Genomic DNA, 18,862 nt, shown 5'->3' on the forward strand with positions numbered 1-18,862 from the left:
ATGTTCAAGAGGAACATTCTATTCTTTGACATAGACACCTTATAAATCAAGTTATGTATACAATCTCTTAAGAAAAGATTGTGTTCTTTCAAGTGGATGTCATAGCCTTTCTCTAATAATTGTCCCAAGCTCAAAATACTATTCTTCATGTTAGGAACATAATAGAAATTGGGTATAAATTGATGACTCCCATTCTTTAAGCATATAAGAATTTTACATTTGCCTTTGACCTGTATCTTTGAGTCATCTCCAAATGATACATTGCCAGTTGTCGCTTCATTGATCTCTACGAACATGCTTCGATCGCCGCACATGTGATTGCTTGCGCCGGTGTTGAGGTACCATTTGTTTATTTTCTCTTCAAGTTGGTTTTGGCACGCAGCAAAAAAGTTTATTCTTCTCCGCCTTTTTCTTCTACAAAGTTAGCTTTCTCCACAACCTTCTTCGAGAATCTACACTCAAATGCATAATGACCTATCTTGTTGTAGTTGAAGCACTTGATTTGTGATTTATCACACCTCGACCATGAATTTCCTCTTCCACGACCTCTTGTTGCTTGTGTATTCCAACTTATTTCTCCATTTTTAGAGTAGTTGTTGTAACCGCCCCTTCCTTCTCCTCCATGTCTTCGTCCACGCCCACGATCTTGGCCACAACCTCATCCTCTTTGGCTCTTGTAATTCGCATAATTTGTTTCCTTTATGTTGACTTATAGTAGTTGCTCCATATCCTCCTTTTGTTTAATTTTTCTATTTTGTTTTTCTTCGTATGCTTGTAAGGAACCCATAAGTTGCTCAATAGTCATGGTCTTTAAATCCTTGTTTTCTTCAATGTTGGTAACAATGAAGTCAAAACTTGGATTTAAAGTGCGAATTATTTTCTCCATGACTTTCACCTCATTAACATCTTCTCCATTTCTTTTAAGTTGATTGACTACAACCAATAATCGAGAAAAATAATCAGAAATTGACTCATACTCTTCCATAAATAAACATTCAAAATCACCTCTAAGAGTTTGAAGACGAATCTTTTTCACATGTTCCACTTCTTTGTTGCAAGTTTGAAGTTTGTCCCATGCTTCTTTGGCCTTCGTTGTGTTGCAGATCTTCTCAAATGTATCTTCATCCACCGATTGATAAATGAGGAAGAGAGCTTTCTTGTCTCTCTTTCTTGACTCCTTCAATGTCTCATTCACACCTTGGCTTAGCGAGGATTCATCTTGCTCCTTGAAGCCTTTCTCAACGATATCCCACACATCTTAAGCTCATAGTAACGCCTTCATCTTGATAGTCTAATTGTCATAGTTATTCTTTGTGAGCATCGAAATTTAGAAAGGGAAACCTCCATTCACCATTTTTTGAGGATCTTGAAGCTCTGATGCCACTTTATTGGAAATAAACCCTTTTTGTGTTTAGGGAAAGTGTGTGGGAATATTAGAGGCTTGAATAGAAACTTGATAGGTAGTAGAATTATTTATGGAAGAGAGAACTTTATATTTTTGCTTGATACAGAAGTGTAGGATTGCATCTCTATTTATAGTACTCTAAGGAGAACTCTAGACACACTAATTCTAGAGAGTTCTTAACTCTAGATATTCAAAGAGTACTCTAGAAAATATTACAATCTTAAGAAATATCTAGACACTCCAAATACTACAAGACTTTTCTAGAAACATTACACAAAATAAACTAAGCCCAAAAATCAAATAATAAGGTTAGGCCCAAATCAAGTTTAATATTTTAACAGGGAGTATGAAGGTGTTTTATAGTTGGATATGGGCAGTGTTTGAACGACGGAGCGGATGAGGTGTTTGAGTGAGAAGGGTTTAGGAAGTGATTTAAAGATGAAGAAGGTGAGCTGAGAGAAGAATGGAGATGATGAGTAAGGAAGACAAAGGTGGTGGTTTGTGTATTCAGAGGAGAAAGATGGTGTGAAATAGAGGACATGTTGGCAGCGAAAACGAATGTGTGCCATTTCTTACTGAAGGAGAAAGAAGATCACGTTATTGAAGGAAAAATGCTTCAAGAGTTTCATCTTTTTTTGTTTCTTCATACCAGTCATCCTCTCTTTCTATATTAAAAAGAAAATTTTCAATCCTCACATAGAAGTATCACGTTATCTCTTTCTATCATCAATTTTGTAAATTTTTGAAAACAAAATCTTCCATCTGGCAACGCGTAAATCGTGTATGGTCCAAAACGGTTCTTCCACTCCCTTCTTTGCAGTTGGCAGCGTGTATGATCACATGGATTGGTCAGCGTGTTTCCTCTTTGCTGTCAAAATAAATTTTGATTTTTTCTAATTCTTTTATTAGTTTTTTTTAACTATAAAAATAAGTTTTTGGATAATTAAATTAAAACAAAATACATTCAAACTAAATAATCTATTAATTCTTATTAATTATGCCGATCATTTTGACTAAAAAATAAAAATAAAAATATCAAAAATGAATAAAAATTGGGCGTAAAAATACTCAAAAAATTAAAATGAATGCACTAAAATGATCAGCGTGAAATAAACATCTGGAAAACATACATGTTTTGATCAAATTTTGAAGTAAAAAATGTCCGATTGAAAGGCTCAAGCTGATTGAAATGTGACCGAAAAAGGAGTCGAAAAAATAAAACGAGCACGTCAGGTTAAACTACGTGAATCATAGATTAATAAAATTGACGTCTGTAAGCTCGATATTTAAATTTTCCTCCTGCTAATTTTACGTACATTTAAGAATTGATTCAATTGGCCTGTCTGTATAACCGAAATTTAATTTTAGTCAACATTTTAGGCATTATACGAGATGAAATGCATTTTATGTTATGTAGATGATGTAAACGTCACGATGTTAGTATATATTTATTGAATGAGAGACAAAATTGAGGTATGACAATGGACACCTTAATATTGTTGACATTCATATCCTCTCTTAGTTTATCTATTCTTCTTGATATTAATAGTAGAGTGGTGTATTTCCCTCGTGTTGTTTCTTAGCTATGTTTGAATTAATGGGATATAACATAGTGGATCAAAATGGAACATAACACAATGAAATGGAGCAGGGAGGAATGGCATATAAATCTCACTCCATTGTTTGAGTATTTTATTAACAATACCCTATTCCATTGCATACACCCCAAATCAGATGAAATAAAAAACGAAGGATTAGATGGGAAGGGATTGCATGGATTTCATCATGTTCCATTCCACTTCATCCATTATTTGCAAATCAAAACAATGTAATCTCATTATTTACCACCCAATTCCTTCCATACCATGGATTCAAACATTTCATTTAGTTTCATATGGTTTGTTTAGAATGGTGATATGCGATGAGATTGGATGAAATGAAGTGATAAATAACGAGATTTCATTGTTTGAATTTGCATATAATTGATGGAGTTAAATCGAACATGATGGAATCCATGCCATCCTATTCCATCCAATCCTTCATTTTTTTGTTTCATTCAATTTGGATTGTATGCAATGGAATGAAAAGCTGATAATAAAATATTATAGAGAGATAAATGCTGTTATGTTTTATTCCTCAACTCAAGGCTGGTTTATTAAGGGGAAACATAATTAATTCTCTCATTAATGGAAAATAAAGGAAAACAAACAGACATAATGGAATTGTCTAGAAAATAATAAAATAGGGAAATATCGATGTATTTTCCAACACCTACCTTAAGTTATTGTGTGTATATATATATATATATATATATATATATATATATATATATATATATATATATATATATATATATATATATATATATATATATATATATATATATAATGCCCAACTTGTCTATCAAATGCTCAAAGGTAGGTTTTACCAAGCTTTTGGTTAGGATATCCGCAGTTTACTGACTTAAAGTCACAAAAGGTAGACATATGATTCCATCATCTAACTTCTCCTTTATGAAATGTCGATCAATCTCAATATGCTTGGTTCTATCATGTTGAACTGAGTTATGAGCTATGCTAATAACAATTTTACTGTCAAAGTATAATTTTAATGGAAACTTAATTTTCATCTTAAGTTCTTATAGAACTCTAAGGATCTATAATCCTTCATAAATACCTTGAGACATAGCTCAAAATCACCTTTTGCACGATTTCTTGCTATAAATCCTTGTTTCTTGCTCCTCCGTGTCATAAGATTACCCCACACATAAGTATAATATCCAGATATTGATATTCTATCTGGTATTGAACATGCCCAATCAACATCAGTGAAGATATACACGTTTCTTTCACTAGTCTTCTTAAAGAATAAGCCTTTTTTTGGGATTTCCCTTCAAATATCTCAGTAAACTATAGAGTGCCTCAAGATGTTCCTCGAAAGGAGAATTCATAAACTGACTTACTACACTAACTGAGAAAGAAATATCAGGTCGGGTGTGTGAGAAATAAATTAGTTTCCTAACCAATCTCTGATATTTTTCAGTATCAACAAGAACATTACCTTCTCCCGAAAGTTTAACATTAGGATCCATAAGAGTATTTGCAGGACGACATCTATCCATCATGTTTCTTTCAATAAGTCTAGAATGTATTTGTATTGTGAAACCATAATATCATTCTTTGACCTAGCAACCTCCAAACCAAGATGATATCTCATGAATCCCAAGTCCTTGATTTCAAAGTGTACTGCTAATTTCTCTTTTTCTCTTTCCATTTTAATTGTATCGTCTTTAGTAAGGACAATATCATTAACATAAACAATAAGGGCAACAAATTCCCATCGTGGGGGAACTTTCTAATAAAGGTATGCTCAACATGTTCTTGAATGTACCCTTGTTTCTTCATGGGTTGAGTGAATTTTTCAAACGAATCTCTAGGGGACTGCTTTAATCCATATAAAGACTTATTTAGTTTGCATACATTTGATCCAAACTTATTTTCAAAGTCAGGAGGAATGTCCATATATACTTCTTCCTCTAGATTGCCATTGAGAAAATCATTCTTACCATCTAACAATTGTATGTGCCAATCCAGGTTAGCAACAAGATAAAATAATTATGATAGTGTTCAATTTTGCAAAAGGAGGAAATGTCCCTGAGTAGTCTATACCATAGGTATGAGTAAAGCCCTTAGCCACCAAACGAGCCATGTACCTTTCAATTGACCCATTTAAATTGTACTTCACAGTAAATCCCTATTTACATTCAACTATTTTCTTGCCATCTGGTAATGTCGTAACACTCCAAGTTTTGTTCTTTTCAAGAGCTTTCATCTCCTCAAGTACAACTTCCCTCCACTTTGGAATATCTAGAGCAACTTGTACACTTTTTGGAATTTCTACACTAGACAACTTTAAGGTGAAGGAAGACAGAGATGAAGACAAATTTGAATATGGTATAAAATTGGAAATGACGTGCTTAGTTCAAAATCTCGCAGGTTTTATAATGGCAACAAGATCATGTATATCATGATACAAAATATGGCTATCAGAAATAAAGATAGACTTACCTTTCCTTTTTTAGGAGGTTGATCATTCCCAGGTTCAGATTCCTAACAGTGTTGACATGTGGACTCATCCCTTTCTCTATGGTGTTTTTTCACAAAAACATCCCCTTTCCAAGTCCTTTTCCCCAATTCAAATCTATTTTCTTAAAGTGGCTCATTGTTTTGTGGCATTTTAATTAGATCATCATTATCATTGTTTTTCAGGATTTTCATTGTTTTGTACAAGAGAAAATGTAGGCTCAGATTCACAAAGTTCCTTACTCATAACATGAGTAGAATCAAATAAAGAATCATGGACATTTTCTATTGGTGTAGAAGTACAAGTCTTTTAACTTTGTGGTACATGCAAAGATAAAAAAAACTCATGTCCTCAATTTAAAACGAGCTTTCCTTTTATGTCCCCCCTTGAAGACGAGTGTCATAAAAAAAGGTTTATTTTCAAAGAATGTAACATCCATAGTGACAAACATTTCTTGTTTTTTTTATCAAAATATTTATATCCCTTTTGGGTTGGGAGTATCAAACAAAAGCACATTTATAGACGTGGTTCAAGTTTTCCAACATTTATGTTCATGAACAAAGACTGTTCAACCAAAGATTTTTAATGTCAAATCAGTTAAAATACGAGTCCTAGAAAAACATTCTTTGAAGGTATTAATTGGATTTTTAAAATTGAGAATTTTGGAGGGTATTTTGTTAATTAAATATGCATCTGTTAAAACAGCTCCGCCCTACAAATAATTTTGTACTTTATTCGAGAAAAGTAAAGCTCTAGCAACCTCCAATAAATGTCATTTTTTTTGGCAACTCCATTTTGTTGAGGAGTATTATGACATGAATTATGATGTACAATCATTTTTTTAGAAAAAAATCATCCAACATAGTGTTAAATTATTCTTTGTCATTATCAATTCTAAAGACTTGGATATTTGTTTGAAATTGATTCTGCATCATTGTAAAAAAATTCTTTACAACTTGACAAACATCTGATTTCCCCTTTAACAAGTATGCCCAACATACTCTTGAATGGTCATATATAAATGTGATAAACAATTTTTTGAGAGAGTCTGTACTTGTACGGTTTGGGCCCTAAACATCATCGTGAAACATAGAAAAAGGTTTTAATGATTTATAAGGTTGTATTGGACATTGGGAACGACGATGCTTTGCAAACTCACATGCTTCACATTTAAATGAAGAAAAGTTTTTATTATGAAATAACTTAGAAAATAAGTGTTTTAAGTAACAAAAACTAGGATGACCTAATCATAAATGTCATACCATAAAAATGTCATATTTATTATTCAAAGCAGAAAAATACTCAAAACGAGAACTTATTGTTTTTAAAGGTAATTGTGATGCAAATCCAATGTCAAGGTAGTAGAGGCCTTCACTCTTCTTAGAACTGCCAATCATCTTCCTCAAGTTTAAATCTTGAAACACACATTGAGATGGGAAAAATTAGTTTTATAATTTATATCTTGGACTAATTTACTAACGAACATTAAATTGCATGATAAGTTAGGAACATGAAGGATATTTTTAAGAGTTAACACCGAAGACAACACAACTGACCATTTACATGCAATGGCTGAAAATGAGCCATCTGCGATTTTTCTTTTATGATTACCTGTACATGGACTATATGAAGAGAATAAAGTAGATTCACTTGTCATGTGATCATAGGAACTTGCATCTACTATCCAAGTATGACTATGACTGACACTAAGATATACAAAATTACATTTTGTTTCTATAGAACAAGAAGGAGTTGGAGACTCGAGACGTTTGAACAATTTGTCTAGTTATTCTATAGTGATTGGAAGTTGAGTTGAAGAGGATTGTTGCCCTTGATCATAATTACTAGCTAGAAATGCACGACCATTTTTCTTATTCTAGTTAGGAGGGTTTCCTTTGAGTTTCTAACAGGTTTCACGCGTATGCCATTCACGCTTGCGGTGATCACACCGAAGAACTTTGTCTGACCTTTTTCCCTGGCGAGGTTCCTAGTAGCCAAAGGCGAGCCTTCAAATTCAGAGCTCCGTGGTGTCTTGCCCATCATAATTTCTTGTCGTGCCTCCTCCCTTCTTATTTCTGCAAAATTTTCACGAAGAGTTGGCAATGACATTTTTTCCTAAAACTCTACCTCTTACCTTATCAAGATCTTATTTAGCCCATTGAGAAACATGAAGACACAATCATTTTCTCTCCTCTTTAGAATAAAATAATATCATATGCGCACCTCCAATTATCATCATAACAAAGATCCAACTCTTGTCACAAGGCCAACAACTCATTGTAATAAGCAGTTACACTCATGTCACCTTGTTTTGCATGCCATAACTTTGATTTTAAACCAAAAATTTGGAAAGAGTTTTTAATATCTGAGTATGTTTCCTTAACAACTTCTAACACATCCTTTGTAGAAGGCAAAAACATGTAAGACTTACATATTATAGTTCCTATCAAGCTTACCATCCAAGCAATAATCAAGGAGTTTTCAGACTTTCATTATTTGTAAAGAGGGTTTCCTCTTATGGTTCAGCTATTGCTCTTGTTAAAAAATCGCTTCCATTTGTTATCCAATACCAAGTGAATGGTTTGGGCCCATTCATTATAGTTATTTCCATTCATCTTAAGAATATTTATCTTGAGGGAGTACGAGGAACTCTCTTGGTCATTACAACCTATGTTGGAATTATTGTCACCATAAATATTATTGTTCTTGTTTCCATTGTTGCCGCGATTATCGTCGTTGTTTGCGACCACCTCCATTTTCTATGGTATTCCATCTCCTCAACCACCGATGTTTCCTTTGCCACTGCCATTTTCGCGTCCACCACCATCGCAACCACCGCCATCTCCTCTGCCACCACCATTTTCGCGGCCGCCATTATGCTCTACGCCTGACTCAGGTGGTTGTTCGCCATGGTTCAGTGTAGGCATGTGTTGGGGAAGACCACCTGTTATGATTCGCCATAAAAGACTAAACATGTATGTGAAGCAGGTCAGGTAAGGAAACAGGTTGAACATAGATTTTTTACAGTTGTGGAAAATTTTACATTTGCACCCCTAACCTAGTGCTTTGGTACTATATTGAGAGATAATAGGTAAAATGTTGTTATGTTTTATTCCTCAGCTCAAGGCTGTATTATAAAGAGGGAATACAATTAATTCTCTTCTTAATTGGAAAGAAATGAAAATAAACGGACATAATGGAATTGTCTAGAAAAAATAAAATAAATAAATATCGATGTATTTTCCAACAAATACCCAAACAGATTGAGATTTATATTCTCTTCCTCTTAGCTTCATTTCTTTAGGGTATGTTTGGATTGATGTAATGAAATGAATTGGTATAACCATATGTTCCATTGTTTGGATTAATTAAAAATGGATGGAATGGACCAAAGAACCTGATGTAATGCATTTCATCATATTCTATCATTTTTTTTACTTTTTGATTTAGGCGGAATGATAAAATTTCTCTATTCCGTCATAAAGTACCCAAAACAATGGAATGTTATCTTTATTTCATTCTGCTCCACTCCACTTCATTCCACTCCATTGCATTCAGTTGCACTCTATTCTATCCCATTCGTTTTATCGTATATAAACATAATATTATGTTTCATTATGCTCCACTCCGTTATGTTTCATCGACCCAAAAAAAAAATTTAACCGACCCTTCTTATTTAAAAAATATCAATGATTGATTCATTAAAAAAATTATGTAAGTTGAATAATATATATAAGGCTTAATATCATTTTAGTCGTATCTTAGCCTCGATCATGTAAATTTTTTACCCATTCTACTCCACTCCATTATGTTTCATCATCCATTTTCTCTTAAAGAATTAAGAGATGCGTGTAAATTTTTTTTTAAGTTAATGAATTAAAATAACTAAAAAAAATTTAACAATAAAGTTTTTATAAAATTTCTAAAAATATCAGAATTAGCCCAGGTTCACCGTGTCGGAAATCAGTGAGTTTGAACTCAAGACCCTGAAGAAACAACGAAATGGTGAAGGGCGTAATCGGAGAAGAAACCCGATTCCAACCCATTGAGGATCGTCTCACCAAATCCGCATCTCCAGCTGAGGCACTTTCTCTCTCTTCAACAATCTCCCTCTCTCTCTCTCTCTCTCTCTCAACAATCTCTCTCCCAACTATCTAACTAACCAACTTCACTGCAGGTAGGTCTACTGATCGGAAAATTCAGCTCCACTTTGGATCGTCTTTTCCTCTTCGATTTGATTCCAACTCCTCCCAATGATTCCGGCGACCCCGCTTCTTCCATCACACAACCCGATAAGAAAACCGCTTCCAAATCAAAATCTCAAACCCCCGATTCTTCTTCTTTGTTCATTGATAAGGATTGGGTTTCCGAACACGCTCGTCAGGTTCATTTATACTCTCTCTATTTAATCATAACGATTATTGTTTTTTGATGTTTGCATTTGCTGATTTTGATTTCAATTGTGTTCTTGTTTAGGTTTCGAGAATGTTAGTCGGTGGTATTAAGGTTGTTGGTGTGTATGTTTGGGTCAGTGATAATGCTTTCAAGAATTCAACCATAATGCTTTGCCAGGTATATACATGTTACTAAGTTCCGGTTAATTTGTAGCTATAAGCAATAATCCAGACCAGAGTAGTCAATAGCGGCGCTATCTCACAATAACGGAGTGGAGCGGAGGCCAACCACTATGGAAAGAGCCTTAGCGGTGCAGATCACTATAGCGGCGCAGCCTAATATAGGGTAAATAGAGGGATAGCGGAGCAGAGCGGTTTCCCTCTGAAAAACCAAAACTACCCTTAAAGAGTCACATGTGCTTTGATTTATGAATATTTTATGAGTTGAGTTATTTGTTTAATTTTACATCAAACATATGTTTATAATTATTATATGTAATTTGTCCAAAAAATGATCAAATAGAGCAGCATCCCACTATATGTTATCCCGCTATCCCACTTTTGGGGTTGGCCAGTCCGCGCCGCTATCCGCGAATCACTACTCTGATCCAGTCATAGTTGTCCAATACAACACTAATATTGACACAGACACTAATACTAATATAATTTCAGATGATGGAGGTAATTAAACATAACCACACGTGTTGGTGTCATACACCGGAGGCGTCTTAATCCGACGGTGCTACATAAGCTCTCTAGGTTCGGTATTTAGTCACTTTTTACCCTTTTTCTGCCTTGCAGACAGTGAAAGGAGTTGCTGAAGCAGCACCACTTTCAGAGGCTAACTGGGGTGAAAGACTGCTTCTTCACATTTGTTATGGCCCGAGAAGGTAACCCGAATTCTTCTATTTTGTTACACTTCCAAAGGGGCTTTTTAGATTATAATATATATTTTTTGTTTCTGGTGTGATTTGGTGTTTGTTCTATTACTATGTGCAGGTGGAATTGTAGAAACTGCTCACTATCTTCAAATATTACATCTAGTAGTCTACGCCCTTGTGAATTTAAACTGGGGAAGGTCTTAAGTTCTTTCCAAACTTTTAGATGCATGCACAACTTTAACCTTAGGTAACAACTTCACAAATTTAGGATATTCTTCTATTTAATGACTAGAATTCAACCGCTCTTAATATTGAGTTTTTTTTATACGGCATCATGTCTTACAAGGTTACCTATATTGCATGATGGTGCATCCAAGTTCCAGACATTGAGTGATGTTCTTCATCATGCAATATCTCTTCATGCCAAAGAGCTTTCAGATGCAAAAGCCCTGATCGATGGTAAATTGGTAAACTATTTTACTTCTCAAGTTTCTTTTTACCTTTCGCTATTGTTATCATTAGTCAGAAGTAAGAAGCAATTATGTTGTCGATTCCTTAGTTGTAACATGTATGCCTCCTATGACATGTGTATTTATTGTGATACACTAGCTTTCTGACCTGAATATGCATGCCCAAAATGGTTTTTGTAAGCAGATTTAGTTTTGAACTTTCAATAAGAGTAACATTTCAATATCCACAATCTGCAAGATATAGCTTTCATGTGCATCAAGATATTGGGTTAGTGATGTCGATGACGGAGAGCCAAAATTCCGCCATACCGGCCGCTTTGCGGCACCGTTATAATTGTTGCGGAAAAAACTGCAATATGGGCCGTTGTTTACAATTGCAGCAAGCCCCAAAAGCACCATGTATATCCGCCATAGCGGCCATTGCGCTGCTAATTGATAACACTGTATTGGGTGGAGGCTGCACTGCAACTATTGAGGTTGTTAGAATATAACAAAAGTATCATATTACATCTTGATATTATCTTAAACTGCCGGATAAGATTAGTTTCTTCTTAGAGTATCTGTCAAGGTTAGTTTTTATGAGTTATTATTGCCATCTGTTTCCCTGTTCAATTAGGATTAGGAGTCTTCTATTGTATCCCTATTAGCAAGGGTTAGTGCTAAATTTTTTTGTACCATCTGATCATTTGTCATAACCATATTTAAGACTCAATTATAACATACTAGAATGGTGAAGATAATTGAAGAAAATAAAAATGAATAAAATGTAGATTTGTAAGCAGGTCAGAAAATTATAAGCTACCACTTATAGACATAATGATGTTCATAGTTCATTTCCCACATGATATAATATTAAGAGAGGTTGCTATTATTTGTGGTTTGGACTGGAATTTCTTCAAAGTATAATATATACTCGTTTGTATAAAAAGAAGTTTAACATGCAAATTTTGTTACGAAAGCATTTTTCTTCCACCCACTCTAGATTTTGTTAATCTTCCTCTGATTTTTGTTTTTCTATCTCTTCTCCCACATGTACGTTTGCATTGCATTAAACTGTACGAGACATTTCTCTGTTATCATTTTTCATTAAAAATGTTTATTTTTCTACAACTTTAGGTTCTTGATAATGAGCCATGCTCATCAGATGGTGTGCATGAAGTTGAATTGCTTATACCATTTTTGAATAATAGTTCTATTGAAGGTATATTTTCCTTCAATCTTATATCATATGAATATTCTCGTTACATTAGCTCTTATTATTTTTCCAGTTGGTTTAGAACTTCATTTTCTAACATTAATTGTTAATATCTTATAAAGCATACAGCCAAAAAGATGTTTCTGGTATTCTTTCCTTTTGTGGCACAATTTGTTCTTTTGCATACCTGAATTCAAAAGAGCCAATCTCACAAGCTGTGACTGATATAAAGGTGAGTAATAATACATGATGAAACTTCTGCTCTTTTATTCAAGGGCTCTTTAAGTTTGGCATTTGTTTGGAAATATCTTACCGAAGTATGGTTATTTGATGTACTCCCTCTCATGTGTTTATAAAGTTAAGTGATAACTTCACTGACTCCTCTTTATCACTTCTGGATCTTTTCTAATATTGTCATGGATCACAATTATGTGCATAGGGAGATATCATTACGAGCCTGCAGAGTAGATTGGATATAATCCGTGATGAGACAGATGTTGATTCAGATAACCATCATGATGTTGGAAGGCAAGTAAGTGATGATGATGTATCAGTTGAAAAGCCCGTTTCCCAACTTGTGCTGCATTTATTGAGGTAACTAGTTTGTGGTAGTATCTACAATATACCATTCATTGATATACTCAAATTTTCTGTTCTAAGAAAACAGTATCTAGTGTATATACTTGTTCCTGAGTCCTTATGTATGCAATTAGATGCTTCATTGCCTTCTAAGTTTTTATCATCTGCTACTGGATGGTGCAATTAGATGCTCCCTTGCCTTATAAGTTTTTATCATAATTTACTAGATGATTTATTTGGCGATGACGAGGATATTACATCATTTTTTAAGGCTATTGCATTTAATGACTTGAATTATTGTTCACAGCAGTGTTGTCAAATTGGGGCCATGGCGGATTGCGGTTGCGGGAATTAAACATAGTGCCATGGAAAATCTGTGGCGTTGTGGATTTTACATTGCGGCCGCCACGGGTTTAACGGTCATGGCGGTATGGTGGAAATTATATATATTTTTTTAAATCTGAAAAATTATTGTCTTTTTTACCCCACCAGAAAGAGAATCAGACCCGAAAGATTATAATTGTGGTTAAATACTAATAACACCTATTTAATAATAGAAATACTCTAATTAAATATTTATAAAACCAAAACACTCTAACCTTACCATTTTACACACCACAATCTTTCCACAAACTTTTCTTTTCTTCTTCTCCCTCTTTTTTGAGATCCGAGTGTGAAGAAGAAAGGTCTTGGAGAATGGAAAGGTTATAGTGTTTTGGTTTTATAAATATTTAGAGTATTACTATTATTAAACAAGGGTTATTAGTATCTAACCACTATTATAATTCGTTTGGGTCTGTTTACTGGTTGGGTAAAAAAACAAAAAACCGACAAGAATTTTCAAATTTAAAAAATATGCAATTTCAGCCATGAGTGTTAAACTCATGGCTGCCGCAATGGTGCCACAATACAAAATCTACAACGCCACATCTTTTCCATGACACTATTTTGAATTTTCGCAACCGCAATCCGTCATGGCCGCAATTTGACAACACTGGCTACAACAGAGACAATGTTTGCTGATGTGCTTAAACTTAATAGGGGGCAATGGTTTCTCCTTTCTCAGTGGGATCATCAACTATCAACTAGCATCTCCTGTAAATTGTTATTTTGGCTTCTGAAGATTTCATTAAATAATAAATCTATTATTATTTTTTGACAGAAAAGAATGCAGTCTTCCCTTTCCTAGAAGAGTTTTCGCACCATGGTTAGCAGGAACATATGTCTGTGATTACTTGCAGCCTTCTGAGACGGTTGAGGTTTGGTTTCTATCTGTGTGTGAATTTTGTTTACATGTCTGATTTAGTTTTAAAGTCAATTACTTGCGATTTGTTCTTAGGTTTTAAAAGATCACTGTATGGAGTTGTTATCCATGAAAGCTCCAACGGAGGTCTCTACAATTTTGGAACCAGAAAAAGAAGATGTATCTTTCAAATCTAAATCTTTCTGGGATGTAGCAGTGCCCTCTTATTCAGAAACTCACCTCGTGGAGGACAAGTTGAAACTCGATGGCAGAGGAGAGAGTTCTAGTAATAAATCGGCGAAGTCAGGTCAAATTAGTGTTGTAGCTGCTGGCCTCATCCTTCTACTGTCTGTCTTAGTTGGTTTTGTGTTATTTGTCCTTAAGGGTTGATGGCTTTATCTCTGCATAAATTCTCTCATCTCTCCACAACATGAATGCACATTTCACATAGTTTTCAAAACTGCAGGCTTTGATAACTTTTATACTTTCGAACTTTACAGCAGCAGGTTTGGAATTTGTTTTTGAAGGAATGAGGAAGATCTTGCCCAATCGATTTTCAATACTCTTTTCATGGTATCAACAGCTGTAACAAAATCATCATCATGTACTTGTGGATTATGGACAATTTAATTTCAATTTTATAGCAATAATAGCAGGATAAATATTAGACTTAAAAAAGGACGGTATAAATATTATACTGTATAATGATGAAATAAGATGCAATGCATATGCTCTTAAAACATGTCTTCCTCTGTTTTTGTCTTTAAGATTACAAAAATGGTGTCTTTTAAATTATAAAAATCACGTGTTTGTTTTTAATATTTAAAAATTGCTCAATGATGAACTTAATATTTGACTGGACATCAAGAGTAAAAATATAAATTTAGGGGCTTTTGATGCTAAAGATATGATAGTGCAAGATATGATAAAAAGTTGGTAAAAATAAGATAGATTAAAATTTATTCTATTATGTTTTCTTATTTAAAGTTGTAGATTTATAAGGATCATCAAAATATAGATTTATAAATTTATTTTATTTGTGTTTTGCTAAATATAAAAATTAAAATTTTATTCATTTTATTTTACTCAATTTATTTTGAGATGATTCTATTTAGTTTTAATTTTAATAGGTTTGAGCTTAGCAATTATTTAGAGTACTGAAGAGAGGGGTAGTTTAATTGGTTAGTGCTAGTTGAACTAAAGATTAAATGAATTGGAGTGGAAAAGAAGAAAAATAATACTAAGAATTAAACTACTCTGCCACCATGAGCCTTTTGCCTCTACCACCAAGCTGTCTCCAAATAGATTTCTCTGCTTATTCATATGAATTGAAAGTCCCCGAATTCTTTTGAAACCCTGTTTTTTCTCTTTTCTTAAAACTAAAATCGTATCATGTTTGAGGAAAATATTTTGTTACAGAGATGGTTAATTGAACTTGTTATGATTTTGAGTTGTAAATTTTTTTTGTTTGAGACCCTAGCCTTCCATTTAACTTTCAAAAGTGAGACATTCTTTTTGGTATTAGACAAAATTTTATAAAAAAAAAAGTAAAAATGGTGAAAACCCTTGTTATGTTAAAATTTGATTCGGAGATGCACATTTGGATGCACAAAATTAGGGGTGGCAAACGGGCATGCCCGCCCCGCAAAAGCCCGCAAAAAAACGGGGTGGGGCGATCATAGTTGAGGATGCGAGCCTAAAACTTAGACTCACCCCGCAAAAAAGTGAGGGCGGGGCGGAGAAAGTCCGCGGGCACTGCACTCTTTAAGCTTAAAAATGCAAAATTTTATGTAAATACACATGCCCGCAAAAGCCCGCGAAAAAAACGGGGCGGGGCGGGACAAACACATTTGAGGGTGATAGCCTAAATCCTTGGCCAGCCCCGTATAAAAATGCGGGCAAAACGGGCATGCCCAGCGGGCCGAGCCCGTTTTGCCACCCCTACACAAAATGTTGATTTGGAGATGCATTTCTATAACTCCCCTTAGTTCATTAATTAGTGAGATTTTCGAAGATACATCTTCAAAATATGCCCTGTTAGATCAAAGCAGAAACAATGATAGAACGAAAAATTAACATAAACGTTATATAAATTTAACATTACATGTTATTAAAAATAGGTGGTTCGAGACGTTGCAACATTCTTATAATATATTTGACTGATATTTGAATCATCGCATCCACTTCAATTAGACTCTTTGTTGAGTAACAGTAAAAGATATTTTACATCAACTTCAAATCATCACCCGTCTTTAGTTCAAGCATGATGAACCACATCTTCTCTTCGTTGTCTATCGAGGATGAACGATACTCGAGCTTGACAACTTTCTGATTTTCTGGATATCATAAGAGAATATTCAATTTAGTTTTCCGATCGACAAAAAATATATTCTAGCAGATCCAAAATTAAAGTGGAGTTTCAACTTATATATCAAATATCTAAAGATACTACCAAACTTCCAACTATGCCCTTTTTGTTCAAAATATTTACACATGCAAAAGGGCAATGATAAATGTCCACAATAATCCCACATTTCCTTCGATCCCTCAAAGACAAGTGACATTAGTAATAGGGTTTTTTTTACCGAGATAACCCACTTTTTCGAAAAAAATCCCAAAATACCCCAGTTTTTCAGAAAATTTCCCAATCTACCCCACTTTTAGGAGGAGGCGCCAATTGAATTGGCGACTCCCTTAAAAAAGCCTCAAATGGAAAAACCTCCAACATGAAAGTTGTAGATCTTTTCAAGACAATTAATTTGGACATAAATTTTACATCATTTGGATTTTTTATGAGAAAGTTATGGGCAGTTGAAGTTGGACTTCTGAGTTTTTCAACTGTTATCTGACCTATAATATTTTGTATTATTGCATGTGTTTTTGTTAGAGTTATAAACTTTTGTCCAATATAACAACTGAAGTAGACATCTTAAATTTTCCAATGCACTTGGTCCCACCTCAAAATAATTAAAAATGAGTGAGTTAGGTCCTTGCGAACTTGACCCAAAATTAGGGTTTTTGTCAAAACATGTGTATGTGAATTTTGCCAAAACGGACCAACTTCAAGCCCTTCTGTTTGAATGATAAAAACCTCAAATGACAAAACCTTCAACATAAAAGTTGTAGATCTTTTCAAGATAATGAATTTGGACTAAAAGTTTGCATCATTTGCATTTTTTTGAGAAAGGTATGGGCACCTGAACTTGGACTCTTTGACATTTCAACTGTTATCTGACGTATAATGTTTTGCATTATCCCATGTGTTTCTTTTAGAATTATGAAATTTTGTCCAACATAACATTTGAAGTAGACATCTCAAATTTTGTAATGCACTTAGTCCCACCTCAAAATAATTAAAAATGAGTGAGTTAGGTCCTTGCGAACTTGACCCAAAATTAGGGTTTCTGTCAAAACATGTGTATGTGAATTTTGCCAAAAGGGACCAACTTCAAGCCCTTCTGTTTGAATGATAAAACCCTTAAATGACAAAACCTTCAACATAAAAGTTGTACATATTTTTAAGACAATGAATTTGGACTAAAATTTTGCATCATTTGCATTTTTTTTGAGAAAGGTATGGGCACCTGAACTTGGACTCTTTGACATTTCAATTGTTATGTGGCCTATAATGTTTTGTATTATGACATGTGTTTATTTTTGAATTATAAAATTTTGTCCAACATAACAATTTAAGTAGACATCTCAAACTTTCCAATGCACTTTGTCCCACCTCAAAATCATAAAAAATGAGTGAGTTAGGTTCTTGGGTAGTTGACCCAAAATTAGGGTTTCAGTCAAAATATGTGTATGTGAATTTTGCCAAAATGGAGTTTAGACAAAGAAACCTAATGTTTGGAGTTTACACAAAGATAAATTTGATATAATACGACTTGATATTAATAAAATTTGGAGTTTACAGAAAGAATCCTAATGGTGATGACCGGGATCACCTAACCGACCTCCGGTCCCACATCCCCTAGCTACCCTAACCCTTGGCCCTAACCCACGTTGACGATTCTGCACCGGTGTTTGTTCATCTGATGGTCCAGGAGCGTCATTACCTCCTACAGGAGAAGATGCGTTGAGGTATTCAGCCAACTCAGCATAGTCTTCAGTATTCAATGATGGTGTACCGACGTAGCTGAGCTCATGACCCATGCCAGAGAAGTTGGGGTGTGGTTGACTCATGGATGGGCGACCGGGACGGTTGAAGGGAGACATGGGTGTGAATGATGGGTCTAGGAAAGGTTGGAAAGGTTGTTGGTGTGTTTGGAAGAGATATGGTTGTGGGATGTTTTGGTATTGTGATGTTTGGGGTTCTTGGCTACGGTAGGAGGAGGGGCGGTTAGTGTTTTGGCTAAGGCGACTTTGGTAGGGTGATGGTGTGGGTGCGAAGCGATGTTCGGTCTGAGGTTGATGGTCCATTTGTTGGTGGTGGTATGGGGGATGTTCTTGGTATTGGGGTTGGGTGAATGACATGTTTTGGTTGTATGTTTGTGTGTTTGTGGAACGGAAAGTTTGACGGATAGGTGGTTGTGAGTAACCGGGCTGAGAATGTTGTTGGGGGTTAGATGTTGATCCTTCTTGTGTGTAACTTGTCTGGCGTGGGTCG

General features: G+C 34.6%; 1 protein-coding gene across 1 annotated transcript; it reads left to right on the forward strand.

The window, feature by feature from the left end:
- Positions 1–9,350: 9,350 nt before the first annotated feature.
- Positions 9,351–14,992, forward strand: LOC127084008 (uncharacterized). Its single transcript, XM_051024378.1, has 11 exons — positions 9,351–9,571; positions 9,666–9,872; positions 9,965–10,060; positions 10,684–10,772; positions 10,882–11,010; positions 11,110–11,230; positions 12,350–12,434; positions 12,551–12,660; positions 12,868–13,022; positions 14,170–14,266; positions 14,347–14,992. Exons 1-11 carry the CDS (start codon positions 9,491–9,493, stop codon positions 14,638–14,640), a joined length of 1,464 nt encoding a protein of 487 aa, XP_050880335.1. The 5' UTR covers positions 9,351–9,490; the 3' UTR covers positions 14,641–14,992.
- The last annotated feature ends 3,870 nt before the right edge of the window (positions 14,993–18,862 follow it).

This window comes from Lathyrus oleraceus, chromosome 5 (genome assembly GCF_024323335.1).
Source record: "Lathyrus oleraceus cultivar Zhongwan6 chromosome 5, CAAS_Psat_ZW6_1.0, whole genome shotgun sequence".
Taxonomy (NCBI): domain Eukaryota; kingdom Viridiplantae; phylum Streptophyta; class Magnoliopsida; order Fabales; family Fabaceae; genus Lathyrus; species Lathyrus oleraceus.